Source organism: Rhineura floridana, chromosome 12 (genome assembly GCF_030035675.1).
Source record: "Rhineura floridana isolate rRhiFlo1 chromosome 12, rRhiFlo1.hap2, whole genome shotgun sequence".
Classification (NCBI taxonomy): Eukaryota; Metazoa; Chordata; class Lepidosauria; order Squamata; family Rhineuridae; genus Rhineura; species Rhineura floridana.
This window is the reverse complement of record NC_084491.1, coordinates 42,382,864-42,404,582: the sequence shown is the minus strand read 5'-3', so window position 1 is coordinate 42,404,582 and position 21,719 is coordinate 42,382,864. Positions and strand designations below refer to the sequence as shown.

The window sequence follows — 21,719 nt, the reverse complement described above, 5'->3', positions numbered from 1 at the left end:
GGGGGGGATGTGCCATTCAAAGAAAAAAAGAGAAAATCTTCTACTAAACATGCTCGATATTTTGAGCATTACTAAAACGAAGTCTGCCCAAAACAAATGCTAACAGCCCCCATTTCCATCATACAAATCACAGCTAAATTAGAGTGAGGCCAGAGGAAAAAAGGTTCACTGCTGGTAGGCTGTACTCTCACCCTAGAAGAACATCACCATGGCAAGGGGAAGACCAGCCTGGCCCCATCCATCAGCCAGAGAACAAGCAGCTACAGGGAGTTTGCATCTCTTCATTTAAATAAAAAACCTCTGTTCCAGTGGCCGGTTGCCCCAGGACATCAGACGTGAAGGGAAAGAGCGCACTGGACAGATTTTTGTATTGTTTTAATGCAGTGGTGGGGAACCTGTGGCCCTCCAGATGTAGCTAGATTACAACTCCCATCACCCCTGACCGCTGGCCGGTATTAAGCTAGTTAGTTATCTAATTATAAAAGTATGTATATACCATCCTCTCGCAAAACATTAGGGCTGTGTACAGCAACATTTCAAAACATTTTAAAACAACAAAGAATAATCATTCAAGCAACTGGCTACTCAAGATGTTTTAAACAACTGCATAGGCCTGTCTGGGTTGATAAGAGTTGGGAGTCCAGCAACATCTGAAGGGCCAAAGGGCCTATTTTAATGAGTCATAAGCTACTTGAGGATCATTTGATCAAAATTCAAGTTATAAATCTTGTTGTTATATGCCTTCAAGTCGATTACAACTTATGGTGACCCTGTGAATCTTTCTGAATATATTCATAGGGTTTTCATGGTAAGAGGTATTCAAATCTTACAGATAAATAAAATAGTGATGGAGGGTCCTACAACTGGGAAGTCTTAGCAGATGCTTGGCATGGAATGTACACAGATTATCCATTTTATATTGTCAACATCTTTCCATTTACATCTTGCAGCAGGAAGCGTTAAAGAAAAGGCCTGCACATGAAAGTCAGAGTATCCTTAGTGCTCTAGATTACATCATCGCTGTTCCCCTCGTAGCCCTACACCCACAGCAGTCAGGCTCCTTACACGCACCACGTAAAACACAGTGACCAACTGGGGGCTCTTATCCACAAAACACTGCAGTAATTCCCCCGCTTTCAGCTTTTTTTCACTTGAATGAAAGAAAAACCCTTTTCAGAAAAACAATTACAATCCTCCCCCCTCCCTGTTCCCCACACCCTCTTTAGACACACCATGGGACTTCTCCATGCATTCAAAAGCCTTTCAACGGGTGATTAATATGCAAAGACAGACTGCTTTTTAGTAGCATGTGAAGAACCATCAACAAGCATTTCTTTTTAAAAAAAAATTAAACTCAAAGGTTTCTTCAATTATTCCCACTCTTTCTTTTCAGTAACATTCATTCAGTATCACCACACATTTGAGCCAGTTTGCCAATATTTGTAAACAAACCCAAATTAGCTTATTATGTTTAAATTTAGTCTCTTTTCCACCCTACAATGAAAATAGTCATAATTAATCCACCAAAACCAAAATGTAACCCATAATATTTGTAAGAAATGTAAGAAAACACATTTAAAAATCAAAATGTTAACGGGGATTTTCATTAAAAAGTCTGATGTTTTCCTCAAAGTGTTTTATGGATGCAAAAACAGGACAATAGAAGTGATTTTAATACCACACACTACACAAATGATGGAATTCCAGAAAATGATTGTTTAGAATGACAGCCTGGGATTTCAACAACAGATGTGAAAGATGCAAAAACCTATTCAAAATCAAGGGCTTTTTTATTATTTCATGAATACATTTCCATTTCTCTCTACTCAGTTTCCTCTTGTTACCTTCTTGCTATTGTATTATCTAGGCATCCAGACCAGGCCCCTTAAAATGCCATGAAATTTGTATTTTAAGAAATCAAACTTTACCCAGAACAACCCTATCTTCAAGTCTGAATGTGTTCAGTGCCAACCCATTTTGTAAACCCTTCTAAAATCTGCACCCATTTTCTCAAGCATATCACGTCTAGGTATGAGAACTCAGATTAAGTTGTATATCACCACTCTATGCTCAGATGTGTAGGATTCATATGATATGTTCAATGGTACTTCAAGAATGAATTGCACAACATCCAAACACCCAAGCCCCCCCCCCCCCAGATTTCAGAAACTACTTAACTTTCCAGACAAATAATACCTACTTCAACTGCTCAAGTTATGAATTGTGTTGGGGGGGGGGGGGTCAAGAACCTGTATGTGTCAGGATTTTATTTTTACCTGAAAAGCAAAGTTGTTGACTAAAACAACTGATTAGATTTTGTTGACAAAAATCAAACATTCTTTTGATTATATACCACAGACAATAAGCGCATTACAACTACAATGCCAGATCAAACCAAGATCCACCAAGACTAATGTTCTGTTTGCAATATCAGCTAACCATATATGTTCCAAATCCTGCAAGCTCAGCATGAAAAGCCTGGTCTTCTTCCCCTGTTGTTTCTCCCTATTGAATGATATGCCAAGGCATACTGCACCCGCACATGGAGATCCCATTTGGCCATCATAGGTGACTGCCATTGACAGGCATATCTTCCATGAACACTGATGAGCAATAAGCCTGGAGCAAGTATTTCATATAGCTGATGCCAGCAAATCTTTTTAGACCACATATTTCCAAACACAGTGCCTCTGATAAAAAAATGTAAGAGTCTCTTGGGTTTTACTAAGGAACCCAAAACCAGACATTTGGCCAGCAATGTTCACTCATGTAATGGCCCAATGTTCATTCAAAGAAAAAATTAAGCACTTGAAAGCTTTAAGAATCCTGAAGAAGAGATCTCACAAGTGCAAAGGGTCTGCAAAAAAGCAGACTTGATCATCTAATGCCAGCTCATACTTCCAAGCGGCATATCTCTCATGGCCTGTTTTGCACTGGCTCACACTACTGTTTTTTGCCTTGATGTGAATCTTTGCCCATCATCTCTTGGTGAAGGCCTGTATGGAGGTTTTTAGCTCACCGTTATTACTAAACATTGGCAAGAAAACAGTTGCCTCTGAAATCAGCAAATGTGAAGAAAGTAATAGTTCGGTCCTCCAAATTCAAGATCTGGAGAGCCACCCAATGTCAAGAAAGCAATTGTTCATCCATTTAAATTCAAGACAGAGATACACAAGAGGTTCAGCTTGCAACACTGACTCTCCTTCCTCTTTAGGGCAAGCATAACAAAAGAAAACATTTTTATTTTATTTTATCAATTTATATGCCACTGGTCAAAATAGTCCCATGGCAGTTTACAGCATATAAAAACAATTCAAAACCATATAAAATATCAAAAAAATACCAAACACAATAGCAGCAGTTGAACATTTCACATCTTCTAATCCAGTTCCATCAGCCAGTTATCTCAATAAAAATGAAATCCCTCATTAAAAACAGTCACAAATAAAAACAGTTTTAGAGCACAGCTAAATAACAGCAAGGGGCTGATCGTATTTCCTGGGAAAGCAAGTCCCCCAACCATGGGACCACCCTTGCTCACCATCCTACCTCTCTTCCCATGGGGGCATACATGCTTTAATGTACCAGATCAAAAGGCTTTATGGGGGAGGAGGGAACGACTCCACTGATCACTAGCAATGAAAATCAACATTAAAACATTTGGCCCTCTGCCTCTTGGTCAATGAAAACACATTCTAGGAAGAAATCAAGGAATGAGCTTAAGGCTCTCTTGGCAACTGTTCAGGGCCCTCACCGCACTTAGGGAGCACCATTTCTATCTATCTATATACATAAAAATGTAAGCATCTCCCTGCAGTTTGCTTGGTCACAGAACGGTGGCACTTAGCCAACTGCAGCATGAGCCAGAGCTTGGAAAAGTTACTTTTTTGAACTACAACTCCCATCAGCCCCAGCCAGCATGGCTACTGGATTGGGCTGATGGGAGTTGTAGTTCAAAAAAGTAACTTTTCCAGGCTCTGTGACCCAGTTGCATTGGGCTCAGGGCTGGTGGGGAAAGGGAAGGCCAAAGAAAGAACTCGAGAGAGCACACAGAGGAAGGAAGGTGAGTGACCGATGGCGGTGGTTCAGCTGCACTGTGCTCAAAGCTACAGGAATGGGAGGGACATGCGAGCACACACTGGCCCCACCACGCTGGGCTCAAGACAGGTGCAGCAGAAAGGAACAGGAAGGAATACAAGTGAATGGGTGGCAGCCTGGGTGACCTGTGGGGTCACTTCATGGGAGACATCAGTGTTGCTACCACAAGGCTGCTCTTTCTTCCAGGATGTGTGGTGGTGGTGGTGGTGGGAAGGCAGGCAGGCAAGACAGGACAAGGAGTGGGCAACAGGTAGCCTGCACGAGCTGCAGAGGTGGTTCATGGGAGGCCTTGGCATTGCTACCACAAGGCCTCCCTTTTGTCCAGGCTGCTGGGGGGGGCACACATCTGGGGTACCCATGCGACCTGCCTCCCCACCACCACCACCTAGGAAGCTTCCCTGGCTCGTCGCAACAGTGGAGGAGGCAGTGGGAGCAGCTCATGCAAGCCACAGAGGAACACTCCTAACAGGTCAGTCTAAAGGGGAGGGGGTAAATCAGGGAGGTGTAGCCAGGTCTAAACAGGAGGCTTAACCAGATATAACCCCCCATACTAACTCATTAGACCAGCGGTGGGGAACCATTTTTCCCCCACCCTGTGGGCCAAATGTCAACCACACAACATAATTGTGCTATCACTTGATTGGAAGGAAGGTTGCCCGACCGACCTGTCAAAGTTGGCCCACAGTGTGCTAGCAAAAAGGGTTCCCCACCCCTGGTTTAATGAGCTCATCTGGGGGGGTTGGCAAGGTCAAAGGATATAGGGATTGGTGAGGGGCTGGGGCAGAGGTGGCAAGCAGCACGAGCAGGGACAGAACCCCTAGTCTACATATAATGTTTTTGTTCTGTTTATCTTATCCAAGTGGATGTAAAACGCTTGTGTGCTAATAAAACTCACTATACTGTCAATTTTCATTTTTTACCATGCCAGCAAAATAAAAATGGAAAAATATACAAAAAAACTTTAACATCAGCACATTTCAGCACCACAATATAAAACAAACACATTTATTCACCCAGATTAATAGCAATAAAATCCCAATGGAGCTATTCTTGGACCATTCTTTTACAATGAATTAAAACCCACAATTGCCAGATGTAATTCTTTCTGTTCTTTTTAAGCACAGTGTAAAAATATTCTTACCCATTCCTTTTCAATGAAACACCATCACAAAAGACACTATCTATTTTCAAACCACTACTTAATAAGAGAATCACTGCTTGCCAGTTGCTCTGTCTTCCAAGGATTTTATTTCAATTGTGTTTTGAAGGCGCATGTGTCAGCAAAGTGGCTCCCATCCCAAAAACCTTTAAAAATCAAACAGCCCTGTGGAATGAGTAGCAAAGGAGGGATTGGCCTTTCAAACAGTTCATTCAGTGAGCTATGAAAATAACTACATGCAGAATTTGGAGGGGGGCTCCTCTGGACTGCTGCTCAGACTGTTCAAACTGGTGCCTGACTAAGACAAGACACACCACCCACCCCCTTCTTCTCACATTACATTTTTACAGATTTCTGCAGCTGCTTCATTTCTTCATGAAATGCAAAGTGGAACCAGCAGGAAATTTAAGCTCTGCCAGGTGCTCCATTACATGATGTCCCCAATATTTTCAGGTCTGGTTTTGCATAAGATTGTTCTTGATATCATCCTCCAGATCTTCATAGGGGAAACAAACAGTGGTGGAGTAAAATAACGAGATGGATCAATTTCTTAGAATTTATGTGATGGAGGAGAAAATGGAACTATCCTCTACTGAAGTTTAATATTAAAGACCCGAATTTATTCCTGTGAGTTTCATTGTATATCACTGATACTTTGTTACTGATAGTCTAGGGGTGAGTAAAACACAACACAGCTAAAAGTCTGTAACTGGGGCTGAAAAATAAAAGCCAGCTGATATTGAAATCTAGCACTTTAAAAACAACAACACCATGCTTCTGGCCAGGCTCTTTGAAGTTAAACCCAACAAGAGAGTTTATTTGCCACTCTGTCATGGATGTCTTCTTTGTATTGTTTTTAATTCTATCTGCTGTTGTTTTCTGTATTTTTAACAGTTGGTACCTGCTTTTATTGTACGTTGCCTTGAGATGATTGCAGAAGATGATTAATAAATCATCATAATAATAATATTTTAAGCCAGAGGTTGTTTGGCCTCCTTACATGAAGGGATAAATTGATCAATCCTCTCTGAGAGATAGTTTTCATTTATTTTGAGATATCCTTTCTTCTATACATCACTGGGTGGAAAGTAGCAGATTTCCATTCAAGCAAAAAAAACAAGAAAACCCTGATGGAGCCAAGGAAACGTTCATGCCTTCATCAGCCTCCCCAGAACCAGAGGAAGCTACAAGAAAGACCATCAACAAGTCTTTTTAATACATCTGTAAAACCCTATTCAGAGGGTCGCCATAAGTCGGGATCGACTTGAAGGCAGGCCATTTCCATATATAGATTAGGGATGGGGAAGAAATTCAGTTCAGTACACATTTAAAGGTGAACTTATCTAATTCACACCTTCTGAAACAATATGCTAACCAAAACACTGTCATCCTTTCAAAGTCACTTTTCCAAATTTTGCAGTGCTGTTCTCCAGCCAAGTAATGTGTACAAAAATGCATTTACTAGGTTAAAGCAGTCATAAAAAAGCATACATTAGTGAAAATAATATACTAAAATGCATTGTTTTAGGGGAAATTGTTTTGCAAAAATATTATATTAAGGAAAATTGCATACAAAAACATGTACACTAAATTTGCGCTAAAATGCTGATGAATTTTCACGAGGACTTAAAAAAACCTGCAAACCAACATGGGAATGTGGAGAACTGAAGAGAAAATGAGAGAACCCGAAATTGACATGTTTGCCCATCCCTAAGAAAGATAGAGAGGCATCAGTAGATTTCCTAAATTCCTCATGGGAAACCTGATCTGTACTGTATGTCTACAATAAACAGGTCTTTATTATATGACTAATCCAACCTGGAGTGCGAATTAAGTATATGTGATTGGCTTATCACCCATGTGCTGGCTGTCCTGCTAGTAGTTATGATAAAAGGGAACACCTGGATAACTAATCCATTATAGTAGTTTTACGTATTTTAGTAATCAAGGAAAACAGCCATTCTTTTTTCTTTTAATCAACCCTAGCTAGAGACACTGCATAAATGGCTTTCAACATTTAAAATTCAAAAATAAAGGCTTCTCTACACACAATAATATCACAAAATGCAAATACATCATGCAACATGAGAGCATGCTGCCAAAAGTAGGTTGGGGTATGGGCAGCAGGTATAGTTCTGCCAACTTTTGGCTAAAGCCCATCTGTTGCTGAAAGGAGGCAGGTTTTTTCTGATCACTGTACTGCCCGTTCCCAGCGCATGCGGCAGGAGCACAACAACAGCTGTGGTGTGGATGCAATAGTGTGTCCTTCACCTCTTCAATTTGCTGATCTTACTACTTTGGACTATGACCTGGGAGACCAGGGTTCGAATCCCCACACAGCCATGAAGCTCACTGGGTGACCTTGGGCCACTCACTGCACCTCAGCCTCATGAAAACCCTATTCATAGGGTCACCATAAGTCGGAATCGACTTGAAGGCAGTACAGGTTGGGGGGGGCAGGAGACTGTCTGACTGCAATCACTACACAGGAACCACAAAACGTGAATTCAACTTTAATCTCTCCCTTTCAGTCTTTGGACTGCTACACACACAATCTGATACATAAAATCAAAAATATTAAACAATTCTGTAATACCTTTCCACAATTTCTTATATATTCTTTCTTTGGTTGCACACTCTGACCTCTGCAATGTAAATTGAAAAACAAATGCCTATACATCAGCCTTCCGAATCTGGTGCCCTCCAGATGTTTTGGACCACTCATCAGCCCCAGCCACGATGGTAGGAGTTGTAGTCCAGAACACCTCAAGGACCCAGGTTGGGGAAGGCTGTGACATTAGATAGATAGATTAGATAGATAATTAGATAGATTAGATGATAGATTAGATAAAATAGATAGATTAGATGATAGATTAGATAAAATAGATAGATTAGATGATAGATAGATTACATGATAGACAAATGATAGACAGATGATAGATGATAGACGGGTGATGGATGATAGATGATTAGATAGATAGATAGATGATTAGGTAGACAGATAGATAGATAGATAGATAGATAGATAGATAGATAGATAGATAGATAGATAGATAGATAGATAGATAGATAGATAGATAGATAGATAGATAGACAGATAGACAGATGTTCCAGCACTTAGCAGTGGCTTTGTGAGACAGTTATAAATGTAGTGAATCAAAAGCGTTTGAAAACCTGCCATTTGGCATTCAGGGTGACATCAAAAGGCAAAGCTACTAATGAGCAGCTGCAAGAGAGAAGTAGCATTTCAGCACTACAAACAGGAAAGGGTGTAACAGCTCCACCATCAACTCCAATTTATTTACTTTGCACAAGCAATAGCTTTAAGGTTTGGCACTGTGCTTTCCCAAACAGGGACCACAACCAGTGAAAATCTGACCTTCCAAATTTACTGTTATAATTTTAATGCCTAACAAAAGATATGCATGTCTGGGCAAGGATTTCCTCCTTTCGCGTATAATCCAAAGGGAACCTCTGGACAAGTCTCCTTCCAATGAATGGGAGATGCTGCAAAACTGAGAGGAAAAACCTCAAGGGAGACGTGGTTCCTTTCTGAGCCACACCCAGGATGATCCAAGACATGTTCTACAGTTTGTGTTACCATTCCTCCCATCCCTGCAAAGACACTCATCTTCCCAACATAATTGTTTTACTTTTCCCTCAGTTTCCGCTTTTTCATCATGACACTAATATGGAGAAAACGACATTTTTAAGATCAGTATACCTTGCCTAATCAAAATTACTAATATAGAGTTGTCCAGATCTTGATTATCTACATTCACTTGTGTAGACCCATATCTGTATGAAAAACTGTGAAACTTGATCTCTCTCGACTGAACTATTATTTATATATTATTTTTTATTAATAATCTGTGATCAAAATACATTTCAAACGCCTAAGCACCCAATCTCATTTTGGGGAGTTACAGCTTTAGTCTTATACCGTGCTTGGTAAAAAATGCAAGCGTCAACTTTTTAGAAGGTCAAAACAACCCATGATAATAACAATAAACATATACAGAAAAATATTGATGCACAAAGTGCTTTACATATTACCTAATGCATTGTAACAGCCCTGCAAGGTAACTCATAATTATTCTTGATTTCCCAGATGGAAATCAAAGAAGAGAATATGTTTTAGACGAGGCCACTTAGGAAATCCATGTTTGCCACAGAATATAAACCAAGCCTAAATTCTCTCCTCTATTCAATCTACTCACTTAAATATAATTCATCAAAAAAGATACACACGTGGAAAAATAATTCTGTGCACAGATCATCCTTATTTTAGTACTGCACTTACCAAAAAAAAAAAAGAGAGGAGAGCACTTGCATCCAGCATCTGGGGCTGCTTCCATGGTACTTGGGCAACATGCCCTCCAATAAAACTGGGGTGGGGAGGAGGGGGGAACCTGCATATATTTAACATCTTAAGTGATCAATAAAATGAGGGATGCTGTTCTCTTTAAATCAACAAAAGTAAAATGTGGGTTTTGTCTTATTTGACTGCTGTTTGCTGTTCTCTCCAGACTGATGGTAGCAGGTGCACCTCCTCCTCACCCCACCTCCCACATCAATTGTTTCTGGTCTCCTGCCACCCAACCCATGTAGCCCATGTCTTCTTTTAACAGTAAGGAGCCAATTTTTATTTTCTCCCTAAGGCAAACTATGTGATATCTGTAAAATATATATCTGGAGGTCAGCCAGGAAAACATGAAGGCACTTTGCAACCTGGAGCACAGCCACAGTCCTCAAAAGACTTAAAATACTGGAATTTGTTAAATTAAGCTTAAATTAACTGCCCCTTCAAAAATTATATCAACTGGTCAAGACTGAGATCTTTAATTCAACATGTCAATATGTAGAAGGAATCTATATATAGAAAGCTCTCTTTTATTTAAGAAATCATATAGTTCTCAGGAAAAGCATGGAAGAAGAGGAACCATCTGCTGTATCTATAAATTAAGATCTGTGTTATAAAATGAATGTTGTTTTAATCTGAAAAGTAAATGAGGGTGTCACTATCCCTGGACACAGAAAATGTAAACAAAAGGGAAGGCGATTTTGAAAGATGTGTTGGGGTGGGTACGAAAAGAGCCTTTGTTCTTACCCCACCGGGTGATCACAGCTGAGACTGTTTATTGAAGGCTTCTTCACTGCCCCCCACAGCTATCTCCTGTCTCTGCTTTCATTTAGCTACTGTAAACAGGAGACAGATTTATTTATTTTTAATTGGCATAATATGGCTGATGGACCTCTCCGTTCACCATTTTCTCTCTTTTGTTTGCAGCCATTTTCCCCCCAAGAGGGTTATAAGGCTTAACACATTAAAACAGCCCCCTTGTTCTCTAAGCAGAAATGTTATTCTCACACCACTGACATTTGGATTTCGTTTAGTATTTTTAATTGGCTTCTTCATTTTATGCTTGTTGAGCCTGCTCTTGCATGCAAGTAGTGCAGATCCTCAAGACCCTTGGACAATCGTTATTATTATCCTTAGTGATGCTACTGCATAAAGCATCCTTTATAACAAGGAAGTGATAAATGAATGTGTAGGGTCCTCCCTTCTGGGGGAAAATTGCCTTCCCTTATTTCAGGGATGGGGAGCCTCTGAGCTGCCGGCTAAATACAGCCCTCCAGTTTTGTATCTGGCCCCCAGGATCCTCCAGAGGCCATACTCCTTCCCCAGCCCTGCTTACCCTCCTCAAGTGTTTTTGCCTGGATGGAATGTGTCCTTGAATTCTGATAACCTTCTTGCTTGCCTAAATGGAGGATTGAGAGGGGTGTATGAATGCAGTCTAGAATCTAGACTATGGTACAAAGGTAAAATGTACATTTATTGGTCTGCCCACTCTTGCCTCTGGCCAAGTCCGTCACTAGCATGTTATCCCCAGAAGGATGCACAGAACAGAATGCAGCCCTCAGGCTGAAAATTGTTCCCCATCCTTGCCCTATTTCCTTGTCCACTGGTATTTGGCAATGGTAGTGTATTCTAGTAGGTTCGACTCATGCATGTTTACTCATAAGCAAGTCTCACTGTGTTTAATTGGGCTTACTCCTAAATAAATGTGCATAAGAGTGCGGCCAGAATTGCAACTGGAAAAATAACAGACACATAAGGCAATCCTAACCATGTCTACTCAGAAATAAATCCTACTGAATTCAGTGGCTCTTACTCACAGGAAAAGAGGGTTAGTATTGCACCAATACATGCATGTGTTATTAAAACAAGGTGGGTAGTTTAGGTGTTTGGAGAAATGGTAGGAGAGGGAAGACAGACTGAATCAGGCAATGAAGTCATTTCCAATTGTAGATGGGATTTTAGTAAACATATGGTAACTGAGGAATGTTAGGGATTAAAATGAGTAAGCATAACGGGGTTGAGGAGAAGGGCAAGGTTAGAGCAAGAACAGGTGAAAACCACACATTTGTCATGGAGAGCTGGTTTAGCAGTATTCATACAGCAAATTGTTAACTGCAGACATACAAGAGGCAACACTCTATTGTAGTTTGTTGAGAGAAATCTCAAAAGCAAGCAGGATTTAAAAGGAGGCCATATCCATCATACATAGTCAACAGATGTTGTACGGTTGGGGTTTATGTACTAGGATGAGACACATCCTGTTAGGATATGCCATTTGAAAGACTAAAAGCTGGTTGGGATGTGATTTTACTTGGAAGCTTGGATGACTAGGAACTAAAGTTGGAAAAACTCCCAAACAGCATTGGCACCTAAAAATTTAAAACATTTTGTCCAGCCCAAATAAGAGCCAACATTGACTATGCTAATGCTGCTGGGTAAAAATGCTGCTAGATGTGTTAGTTTCCCCAATATCAATGGCCAATGTATCATGAATGCTGCTGAAGTGTTCTTATTTTCTGATGTTTTAATCTACGTTTTAAATTTTGTACATTGCATTATTTTTTCTTTGTAAGCCACTGTAAAATACATGTGAAATAATTTTAAAAAATAATGGCTTTGAAGGTACAGTGGATATGAAAGAAGTGATTTTATAAGAGGCATTGTGGGTTTCCTATCAGATTTCTGTGACAATGCCTAGTGGTATGGATTGCTGAGGCAATACTGGGTCAGCCTCTTAAAACGTGACCAAAGAATGTCAACAGCCTGGATGTTCAAGCGATGCATCTCCATGGGAGCAAAATAGACTAGGTAATGGTAAGAGGACATGATACATCAGGAGGGGGCAAGGTGCATGTCAAAATAACAACAGACTGCAGTTTAAATTGAGAAAGACCCCAAGAGCTACGTTTTTGATCGGTAAGCATCAAAAACATACAGGGTTCTGGTCTTCTCCCCAGAGATCTGACACGGAAGAAGCAAACTTTGTCCACTGAAGTGTTTAATCTGTGCCTCCGTGCATATATCTGTAAATAAATGCAAATATTACACAAAACCAAATCCATCACTATCCACCTGGGGTTTCTCATTGGTCGGAGAAGTGGGGGAAATTATAACAGTGGGGAGAGAAGATGGAGATAAATAAGTATAAAGAGTATTTATGCATAATAATCTCTTACACTAAATTGGGACTGGGAGATCTGTGGCCTTTCAAATGTTGCTGGACTCCCAGCATTCCTGGCCAATGACTATGCTGGCTGTGGCTGATGGGAGTTGGAGTCCAACATCTGGAGGACAAAAGGTCTCCCACTGCTGTTCTAGATTTTCTGTAACAAAGACTATAACTTCTATATCTGGATTTTCTGCATTTAAACACAAAATGTGGAGGTAAAAAAGAAATTTTACACATAACAATAAATGAAATAGTTCAAATTACCACTTTTTACCATTTTGGTGCCGTGTAAAGCATCTAGTTAAAGTATGCCAACAGAAAATAATCTGTGTTAAATAGTGCTGAGTGTGCATTGGGAATGTGGGATTGTTCTAGGCTTTCATGGAAAGTTCACAGTATTGGCTGTGTGAGGCTCCACTGTGCACATGAGGACTGGTATTGGATGTGTGATACAGCAAAGACTGGGGGAAGAGGAGTGAAATCCAAATGAGTTTTCAGTGACATTTGTATAATGGTAGTTTGTTTGAGTTAGGTTTGCAATTTTAGTGATGGCAGAGGTGTAGTATCAGTTGTATGAATGTAACTGATGTGGTGTTTTCAGAAGATGTGTGAAATCTCAGCAGTGGTTGACTGCAGACTATATGACAATATCTGTTCATTGCACTGACTAGGTGTGGTGTCTCGGCAATACTGGGCAAGCTAGCAGCAAACCTCAGCAAAGAGCTGTTGTGGACTGGACAAGAAGCAATGGATTCAACCAGCAACACAAACTGTCCACACAAGCTATAGACCCTTCCTTCCTGGAGCTTTAGAATGTATGTGTCCTCTATGATTTCAGCACTTGCAATGGACAGCCCATGAGATACCTTCCAATTTCAGTATACATTCGGATACATATCACTACAGGATGTTAAGAAATAACTAATATGGATTATGTAATCCTATAGCATATATAAATCCACTGTGGCTATGACTAGAACTGCTGGTTGAAAAAGTGTTAAAAGATGGGCTTTCCCCGCACACTTTCACTGTATGCTTAGGGGTCACATGGGAATTCTATCCCATGTAAATGAATACAAAACTAAAAGTGGAAGTTTATACCAGACCAATTCATGTATAGTACAAGGGTATAATCTGGTGTAGGCTGGCCCATTGCTTGGACTGTACAAGGCTTTTTAATGGGTACTGTAATTATGGAGTGCCAGAGGGTACTTCTAAACGGGTGTGTAAGTGTGGGATCAGTGCTCTTCATGCATGCGAGATTTTTCCAGCATCAACACCATCATTAACAAAATACCAACCCATATTCCTCCCCCCAATTTAATCCAGATTTATCCTTTCCAGGGAAAATCTGTTAAGTTTTTTTCAACCCTGCTGCCAAGTGCACACATGTGATATCCCAGCAGCCCACTGCACAACATTAAGTCTCCATCTGGAAGCATCCAGAATGCAAGGATGGTCTTTGTGGGGCTGGTTGGCCCATGACAATAAAAGGCTATCTTGTCATTAGAGAGCCAGTGTGGTGTAGCAGTTAAGGTGTTGGACTACAACCTGTGAGACCAGGGTTCGAATCCCCACCTAGCCATGAAGCTCACCTTGGGCCAGTCACTGCCTCTCAGCCTCATGAAAACCCTATAGGGTCGCCATAAGTCGGAATTGACTTGAAGGCAGTAAACATCTTGTCATTATGTGGCTGCTATCAATGATGGAGGGGGGGGCTAAGGGAGACCATATTTCCACAAAGTGGTGGTCCCCAAAGCACCAGGTATGGCGATGACTAAGGCATTTGTTCTGTGGGGATCCCCATTAACATCAAGCAAGCCTCCTCACACCAGGCAAAGTGCTTATGAAGGAATCTCAGCGGGGCCAGGTTTGGATGATGTGGGCTTCTAGTACGCCTCCTCTTGTGTGGGGCTTTTACAAACAACATTCTGCAGTGTGTCGGTGGGGCAGGGGGAAAGCAGTAGTACATCTTGAGGAGAAGCTTATCGCTGTGTGTGAAGCCCACAAGTGTGGCATCCCTTCATGGTGCGTGGGGCAGGGGAGACGTTATTCACCCCCGTTCTCAGTTTCACAGGACTGCGTGTGTGAGGGGGGAGCTGCTTTGTAACATGTCTGGCAGTCAGAGACTGGGGGGGGGTAATCTGCGTGTGTTGTTTTTTCGGTGAGGGGGACATTTGCGGGCAGCCCGTTCTGAGGTAATAATGTCGCCCGTTAGGAACTGGAGGGAAGGGGGGGCAGCACCCGAGGGGCGGGGCTCCTCCGAACGTTGGGCTATCCAAAAAAAAAGGGACCCTAACGGCATTTCCCGCTCGGCCTCTCCTAGGCTCTGATTGGCCGAGGCCTCAATCAACAACACACGCACACACCTCTGCCGAGGCACCCTCGCGATCGCCCGGCGCCTCCATCCCCAGCAGCAGCAACGCGCGCGCCCCGTCTAGTGCAACGCACGCAGCAACCCACACAAGGCATTGGGGAGGAGGGGGAGACCTATTTGCACTGCCCCCCCAATTCTCCCACACCCAGATTTTTATTTCATCTTCCTCGGCACCAGGTTCCCAATTTACTCTTGCGCCGCCACAACAAACACACGCACAGCCCGAGCCCCACCCGGCTGGACCGCTTTGCAACGGCAACGACGCCTCCCCATTTTGCAAACGCTCCCCCCCACCCGCAGCCAAAAAGCGGGGCTCCGCTTGCAAAAATGCAAAAGCGTCCGTTTCTCTTCCCCCGTCCGTCCACACACGCCCCACACTGCGTGTCTTTTTTTTTCCTCTCCCCCCCCCAAAAAAGAATTAAAATAATTGGCCGTTGGTGATTTACAGCAGCCGCGTAAGAAATAAACAAGCCCAATCCCCCTTTTTCCGCTTTACCCCTCGCGCGCGCGCGCGCTTCAGCTGCTCACACGCCGGCACCGCGAACACAGCGAACGCAGCATCCCTCCCCCGTCTCTCTCCCTCTCTCTCTCTCCTCCCTCCATTGTCTGCAATTGGCAAGAAGAGACAGCAAGCCTCAGCATCGCACAAGCGGGGCGGGGAAGCGGGGGAAGAAGGCTGGTCTCTCCACCGTTTGCAACCCCCCCAAGAAAACGCTTAGTGCTACCAAATGTCTCCTAGCACCATCAAGCATCACCAAAAATGGTTAAAAAAAACCGTAGGCAGGCAACTAGGTTGGAGAATTTGGGGGGTGGGGAAGGGGAGATGTAAAAGCGACGGCAAAAAATGCTCTGCTTCTCCCCCCCCCGCTCGCCCTTGGTTCCCGCCCTCTCCACCCCCCCTATCTCCTGCGATTCCACTTTCTGCTGTCAAACTGCTCCCTCTCTGGACCATCTTCCCTTCTCTGTCTGCCCCCCCCCGGCACGGTTCCAGCCAATCCCTCAATTTTGCATGCTCTTTTGAATGAGAACAATGTTTCTCCATCAACTCAGCCCTCCGTGTGGGGCGCGCAAGGACTCCCAAACGAATTCCAAAACGAAACGACCAGCCGCCCCTACCCGCCGCCGCGCACACACTCCGGCTGCCCTCCCTCCGCCTCCCCCACCGACCCACCCACAGGACCAATCCCACTCCCGGATTTTCCTTCCTTCGCGCCCCTCTAGATCGCAATGTTGCAAACCGTTCAAAAAAGAGAAGTGTCTGACAACCTTCCAGGCAATGCCAGGAGAGGGACACTTTGCAATTAAAAAGAAAAAAAGGGGGGGCGTTTATTCTGAAGATGCTCGAGCTGCTTTTGTAGGGGAGGGGCGGCGGCGGCGGTTTAGCATTTCAGGTTTGTTGGAGCAGCACCTCCCAGATCAGCCAAACGTCTCTAGCACCATCAAGCATCACCAAGTAATGGTTTTAACAACAAAAAACCGTACGCAACTAGGTTGGAGAATCTGAGGAGAGATGCAGAAGCACCGGCAAACACACACACACACCCTCCAGCAATTCTTCACGCGCACAAATTGCACGAGAGGGGTGGGAAATGAGACGCACATGGGGAGGAAGAAGCCAGCGGTGGAGGCAATTGCAAAGCTCGCCCCCCCCCTCCACGTCAGTTTGGCACCCGAGCACAAGCAAAGCAGGCTCCATCCCTTGCTGCAAACTGAGGGTTGGGTTGGGTTGGTTGGGTTGGGTTGGGGGGGTGGAGAGACACCAGCATCCAATCCAGAGGAAATTACATTCGCCGTCCTCTTGCAAATCATCATCACTGTTAAGGTTTAAAAGGGGGTCAAAAAACCCGCACAGCACGCCCGGAGTGTACCTGCAGTCCCGAGGAATAGCCAAGTCCAGATGAGATCCCGGCGTCGGAGCATTGTCATCTGAACGGAGACGAAGTTTTCTTGTATATATGTATTTTCCTCGTGAAGCGGGTTAAGACGACAGATTCAGATGCAAAGCGAGGAGAGGGCGCGGGGGACGGAAAAGGAAAAAAAAATCCCCCCTACACACACCAGAATTGCGGGATATTTTGAGATAGGGATACACAGATATATTTTTGCCCAGCTGCTATCTAGCTGCTTTCAGGAGCTGATCAGAGAATGAGTGACAGCCCCAGCCTCAGCACACAGGCACGACGAGAGATCCCTGCGCCATCCCTGGTTTGCTTCGGTGGGATTGTAGGGAAGGGAGGAGGGGCGTGGCACCTCACTGTGTTCTTCCACCCAGACTGTCCACAGAAATAGTACTGTGCAATAAGCAACCAAAGAGGAGAGGAGAAGCAGATGCAATCGTCTAGAAAAGGTGGACTGGCTCTGCGGGGATCCGGATTCCTTCCCAATAAGAATGCCTAATAACATTTTTCTGTCTTTTTCCCCCTTTAATTTCCCACTTGCAAAAGAACATGAGGGCAATTCAGACGTGCGTTTTTACAGTGGTTAGGAAAATACCAGTACTGTTTCTTTCTACTTGCAAGAGTGGCTTAACCCATATGTGCTCATTCGAGCACTTTGCTCTGCGGAACAGGCGCTGTTACAGGTGCCACATAAGACTCTTGTAATAAATCAGCGCTTGTAATAAATCGTGGTTTTTTAAGTGTGGAACTCTTTGGAACTCCCTGACTATTGACATTAGACAGGCGCTTTTGCTGTATTCCTTTCAGCACCTGTTTAAAACCTTTCTGTGCAGGGAATTCTTTCCAGACACATATTTATCGTTTTAAATGTTTTTAATTACTTGGTTAGTTTTATTGATAATTTTTATGTTTTTTTGTAAACCACTTAGAAGCCTTTACATTCAAGGTGTTTACAAATTTCATTAAATAAATAAATAAAGGGTGGGGGAGTTCTTGGGTAATTTTTTCTGCAAAAATTCTCCAAAGCTCTCCTGGTGGCTGGCAAGAAAACTGATACTTTATACTGTATTTGTTTAAACATGCAACAACCACAGAAGCCAATGCCAATGCAGAAATCAAACAAGGCAGCCCAGTAACATAACAAATAAACAATAACATAATAAAAAGATTTCCAACCTAGGCCGAGACCATGACTTGGGTTGGGCTTAGAAAATCAGGTGTTTTTTTTTTTTAATGCTACGTTTTGAATAATAGGGAGGGACAATTGCACAATAATCCTGCTTTTGGCTCTTAACATCCAAAAGGTCTGATATGATCCCTGGGAGGTCTCCCAAGAACTGTGTCATGAAACGTGATCCTGAATAGACAGGCAATGCCATGACATGGTATGCCATGGAAAGTAAAACTAGAACTGAAGGACCGAAGCTCAAGTAAGGTCTGCATTAGTGAGTGTTTTAGGGTTATGGTATAGTCACTTTTAGACAATAAAAGAATTATTGTTAATCTGCTGCAGTCTCGGGCATTCATTAAACACTCAGAAGGAGAAAAACACCAGCTGACTGAGGCCTGGTGTGCAAATTTCAAAACACTTCCATTGTGTCACAGAAAGCTGTATACTAGGGCTGTGCACAGGATTTGGCCAAGGCCAGGGCCTGAACCAAATCAGTCCCATGTGGACGTTTGGGGGTCTCAGCTAAATTGCGTTCAGACAGCCACAGATCGCTATGGGCCAGATTCAATGGGTGAAGCATCAGGCAGGAAGAAGAGGCAGCTGTGGTTTTTTATGCCTAAGGAGCTGAGAGAGCAATCCTCAGATCCTTTGAATGCACCAAACCAGGGAAATTATGGTGCAGCAAGGTCCTTGTGTTCCAAAATACCAGAAATAGAAGTCGAATTGAAGAACTTTAAATAGTGATATGTAGGAATGAAAAAGAAATTTGATTTAGTTCGCATTCAATGGTAAACCTACCTGATTGGCACTTCCTGAAACAATACGTGAACCAAAACACAGCCATTGCTCAAAATTTGCAATTATCTGAATGTTGCAATGTAGTTCTCCAGCCAAATAATGCATACAAGAATACATATATTGGAGTAAAGAGTGCATAAAATTGCATACATTCATGAAAACAACATTAAAAAGGAATTAGAGAAATTGCTTTGCAAAAATGTGTATATTAGGCAAAACTGCATAAAATGCATTTTACGAGTAATGCACACTACAATTCTGAGAACTTTTAAAAGAAACAAAAATCACAAAGTTAAGTGGAAATGTGGAGAACTGAACTTAAGACTGGAAGAATGAGGAACTGAGAGAAACCAGAACTGGCAGATTCACCCATCCCTGGAGCTGGGTGCTGCTATATGCTAGAAAATCCAACCAAAACGGGACAATTTGAGAGTCGCTTGCTTTTTCACATGAGCAGCCAAAAGGACCGTTGACAGCCATGTGCGTACCCATGTAACAAACATATGAACCAGGCTGAACATGATTGTAGCCAACAGTAATTTCCATGATGACACTAGCATATCCCTTCCCAATAGGTTTGCCAAGTCTCCGGTTTTCATACAGAGACTCTGGATTTTTGGATCCTCTCCGGGTGAGTCACCTTAATCTCCAGACTCTCAGCTTTCATTTAAAAAAAAATAATAAAGTTTCTAGAAGTCTGGTTAACAAGATATACACCAAAACATCAGCTGCTGCCCCCACAACCTGTTAAATGAGCTCGTAGCTGGCTGCTCTAACCCCGCCCTTTCATGTTTGTAGCCAATAAGTGAAGTCAGGGTTGTGATTGACAAGGGATGTGTTGACCTTAAGACAATAGCTAGACCCCACTGTAAGGCAAGAAAACTGTTGCTTTTTCCTGTTTATCTGAAAATCTCATAAATTGAGTAAGTATATAACTTTCAGTCTTTCTCTCTTGTGTGCAGGAGTCAAACAAGTTTAAATTTTCCTGGGCTGTTGAAGACGGCAGCGTTTTGAAAACCTTCCCAATATGAAGATTTAATCCAATACTCGCTTTTCTGGGAGTAAAGGTCCAATGCTAATCCCCCGTGCCCAGAGTAAATCCCATTGAATTCAGTAGGACTTTTGAGTAGACATGGTTAGGATTATGCAGCAAATGAATTAGACTTTTGAATGAACATAACAAAGAATTGTATTTGTAATGTAAACCTTTCTCTCCCCTTCCAATCCTATTTTTAAGGCAATTAGGCAAGACTTACTTAACTATTACTGCTTTTATTATGTAGGAAACTAATACTGATTTTTTTTAAATGTTCTGCAATGAGCAATTGGGTTTGACAATAAACTATTATATGGAGTGTATGTATTTTTACATCTCCAGTGCGTGTGTGTGTGTATGGAGTCCTTCCAACAACTCTTTGAGATAGGGTTGCCAACTGGAAGCCAAGGCAGTTCACAATAAGAAATGAATCCCTTTAAATCCAATAACCATAAAAACAAGTATAAACAGTTGCAAAACAGCTTGAAGTGGCTGTTTCTGAATTTTGGGTTGGGTGAGTGAAGTTTCTTATCACTTGAGGTTGCAGTTCTGTGTATGCTTCCCTACTTGAGTAAGCCCCATAGAATACATTGGCTCTGAGTAAACATAGGATTACACCATAAATATCTTTACAGGCTGCGTAATAATAAACACCTTTGATAGTCATGCTTACATAAATATTTCTTCATACCATGTCCCAATAAGTATCTTTCACACTATGGTTGTACATTGTTATTTCCTCTACATTTTAAGTGTGCCCTTCTTCCTTGGGTTGGTTATGGTTCCCCTCTGTTGTTTTCATCCTGAGGGGCAGATTAGGCTGAGGGATGGTGATTAGCCCATGATCACCCAGTAAACTTTGTAGTTCATCTCCATTTTTAAAAATTAATTAAAACAATTTACATGCAGGCCAAATTTATTAAGTAGATCCACACAATACGCTTAAAGCACATCCAACTCACATTTAAAGCACATGACTTCCCCTAAAGAATCCTGTAAAGTGTAGTTTCCCCCTCACAGTTATAGTTCCAACCACCCTTAACAAACTACAGTTCCTATGATTCTGTGGTGGGATTCATGTGCTTCAAATGTGTGTTGAATGTGCTTTAAATTAATGGTTTGGATCTGCCCTCTGTATGATGTGCATTCATTAGTTCTAATTGTTCATTAGAGCAATTTTAAAGGATACTTTTTTAAACGGGAAGGATTATAGCTCAGTAGTAGGACATATTAAATAGGCACAATCTCTGTTATCTTTTCGGCACCTATTGAAGACCTTCCTCTTTCAACAAGCCTTTTAAATAGAGACATCCCAGTCCACATCTGTGTTGGAATTGCTTTTTAAGATGTTTTTAAATCAAATAGAGAGTCTGCATAAATTATATTTGCAAGAGCAATAATACTCTACTTACAAATACTGCAGGGACCATTGCTGACATTTTAGTCCATCCTTCCTTGGAAAGCTCTTCCTTTTTCAGAGAACCACCTAGAGAGAAGACGTGTGGGATTTGTTGTGGAAGTTCCTTAACAGAATAGTTTTTATATATACAAAGAAAGAATGGAAATATGTTTGAGGGTGAATTAATTGGAAGAAAAAAGCAGTTGTTTTCCACAGGTAAATGCTTCACTCTAACCTCATTTTGTTTAAAT

At 42.2% G+C, this 21,719-nt stretch overlaps 1 protein-coding gene across 3 annotated transcripts in view; it reads right to left on the bottom strand.

Annotated features, from left to right (window-relative positions):
* Positions 1 to 17,431, bottom strand: part of NCAM1 (neural cell adhesion molecule 1) — a 223,497-nt gene extending 206,066 nt beyond the window's left edge. Inside the window, exon 1 of one of the 3 annotated variants that reach the window (XM_061592241.1) lies at positions 17,035 to 17,431. In XM_061592241.1, the coding sequence (XP_061448225.1) occupies positions 17,035 to 17,092 (58 nt within the window). In that variant the 5' untranslated portion in view covers positions 17,093 to 17,431. The remainder of the gene's footprint in view (positions 1 to 17,034) is intronic. The other 2 variants (XM_061592243.1, XM_061592242.1) reach the window with 2 other exon arrangements.
* Positions 17,432 to 21,719: the final 4,288 nt, after the last annotated feature.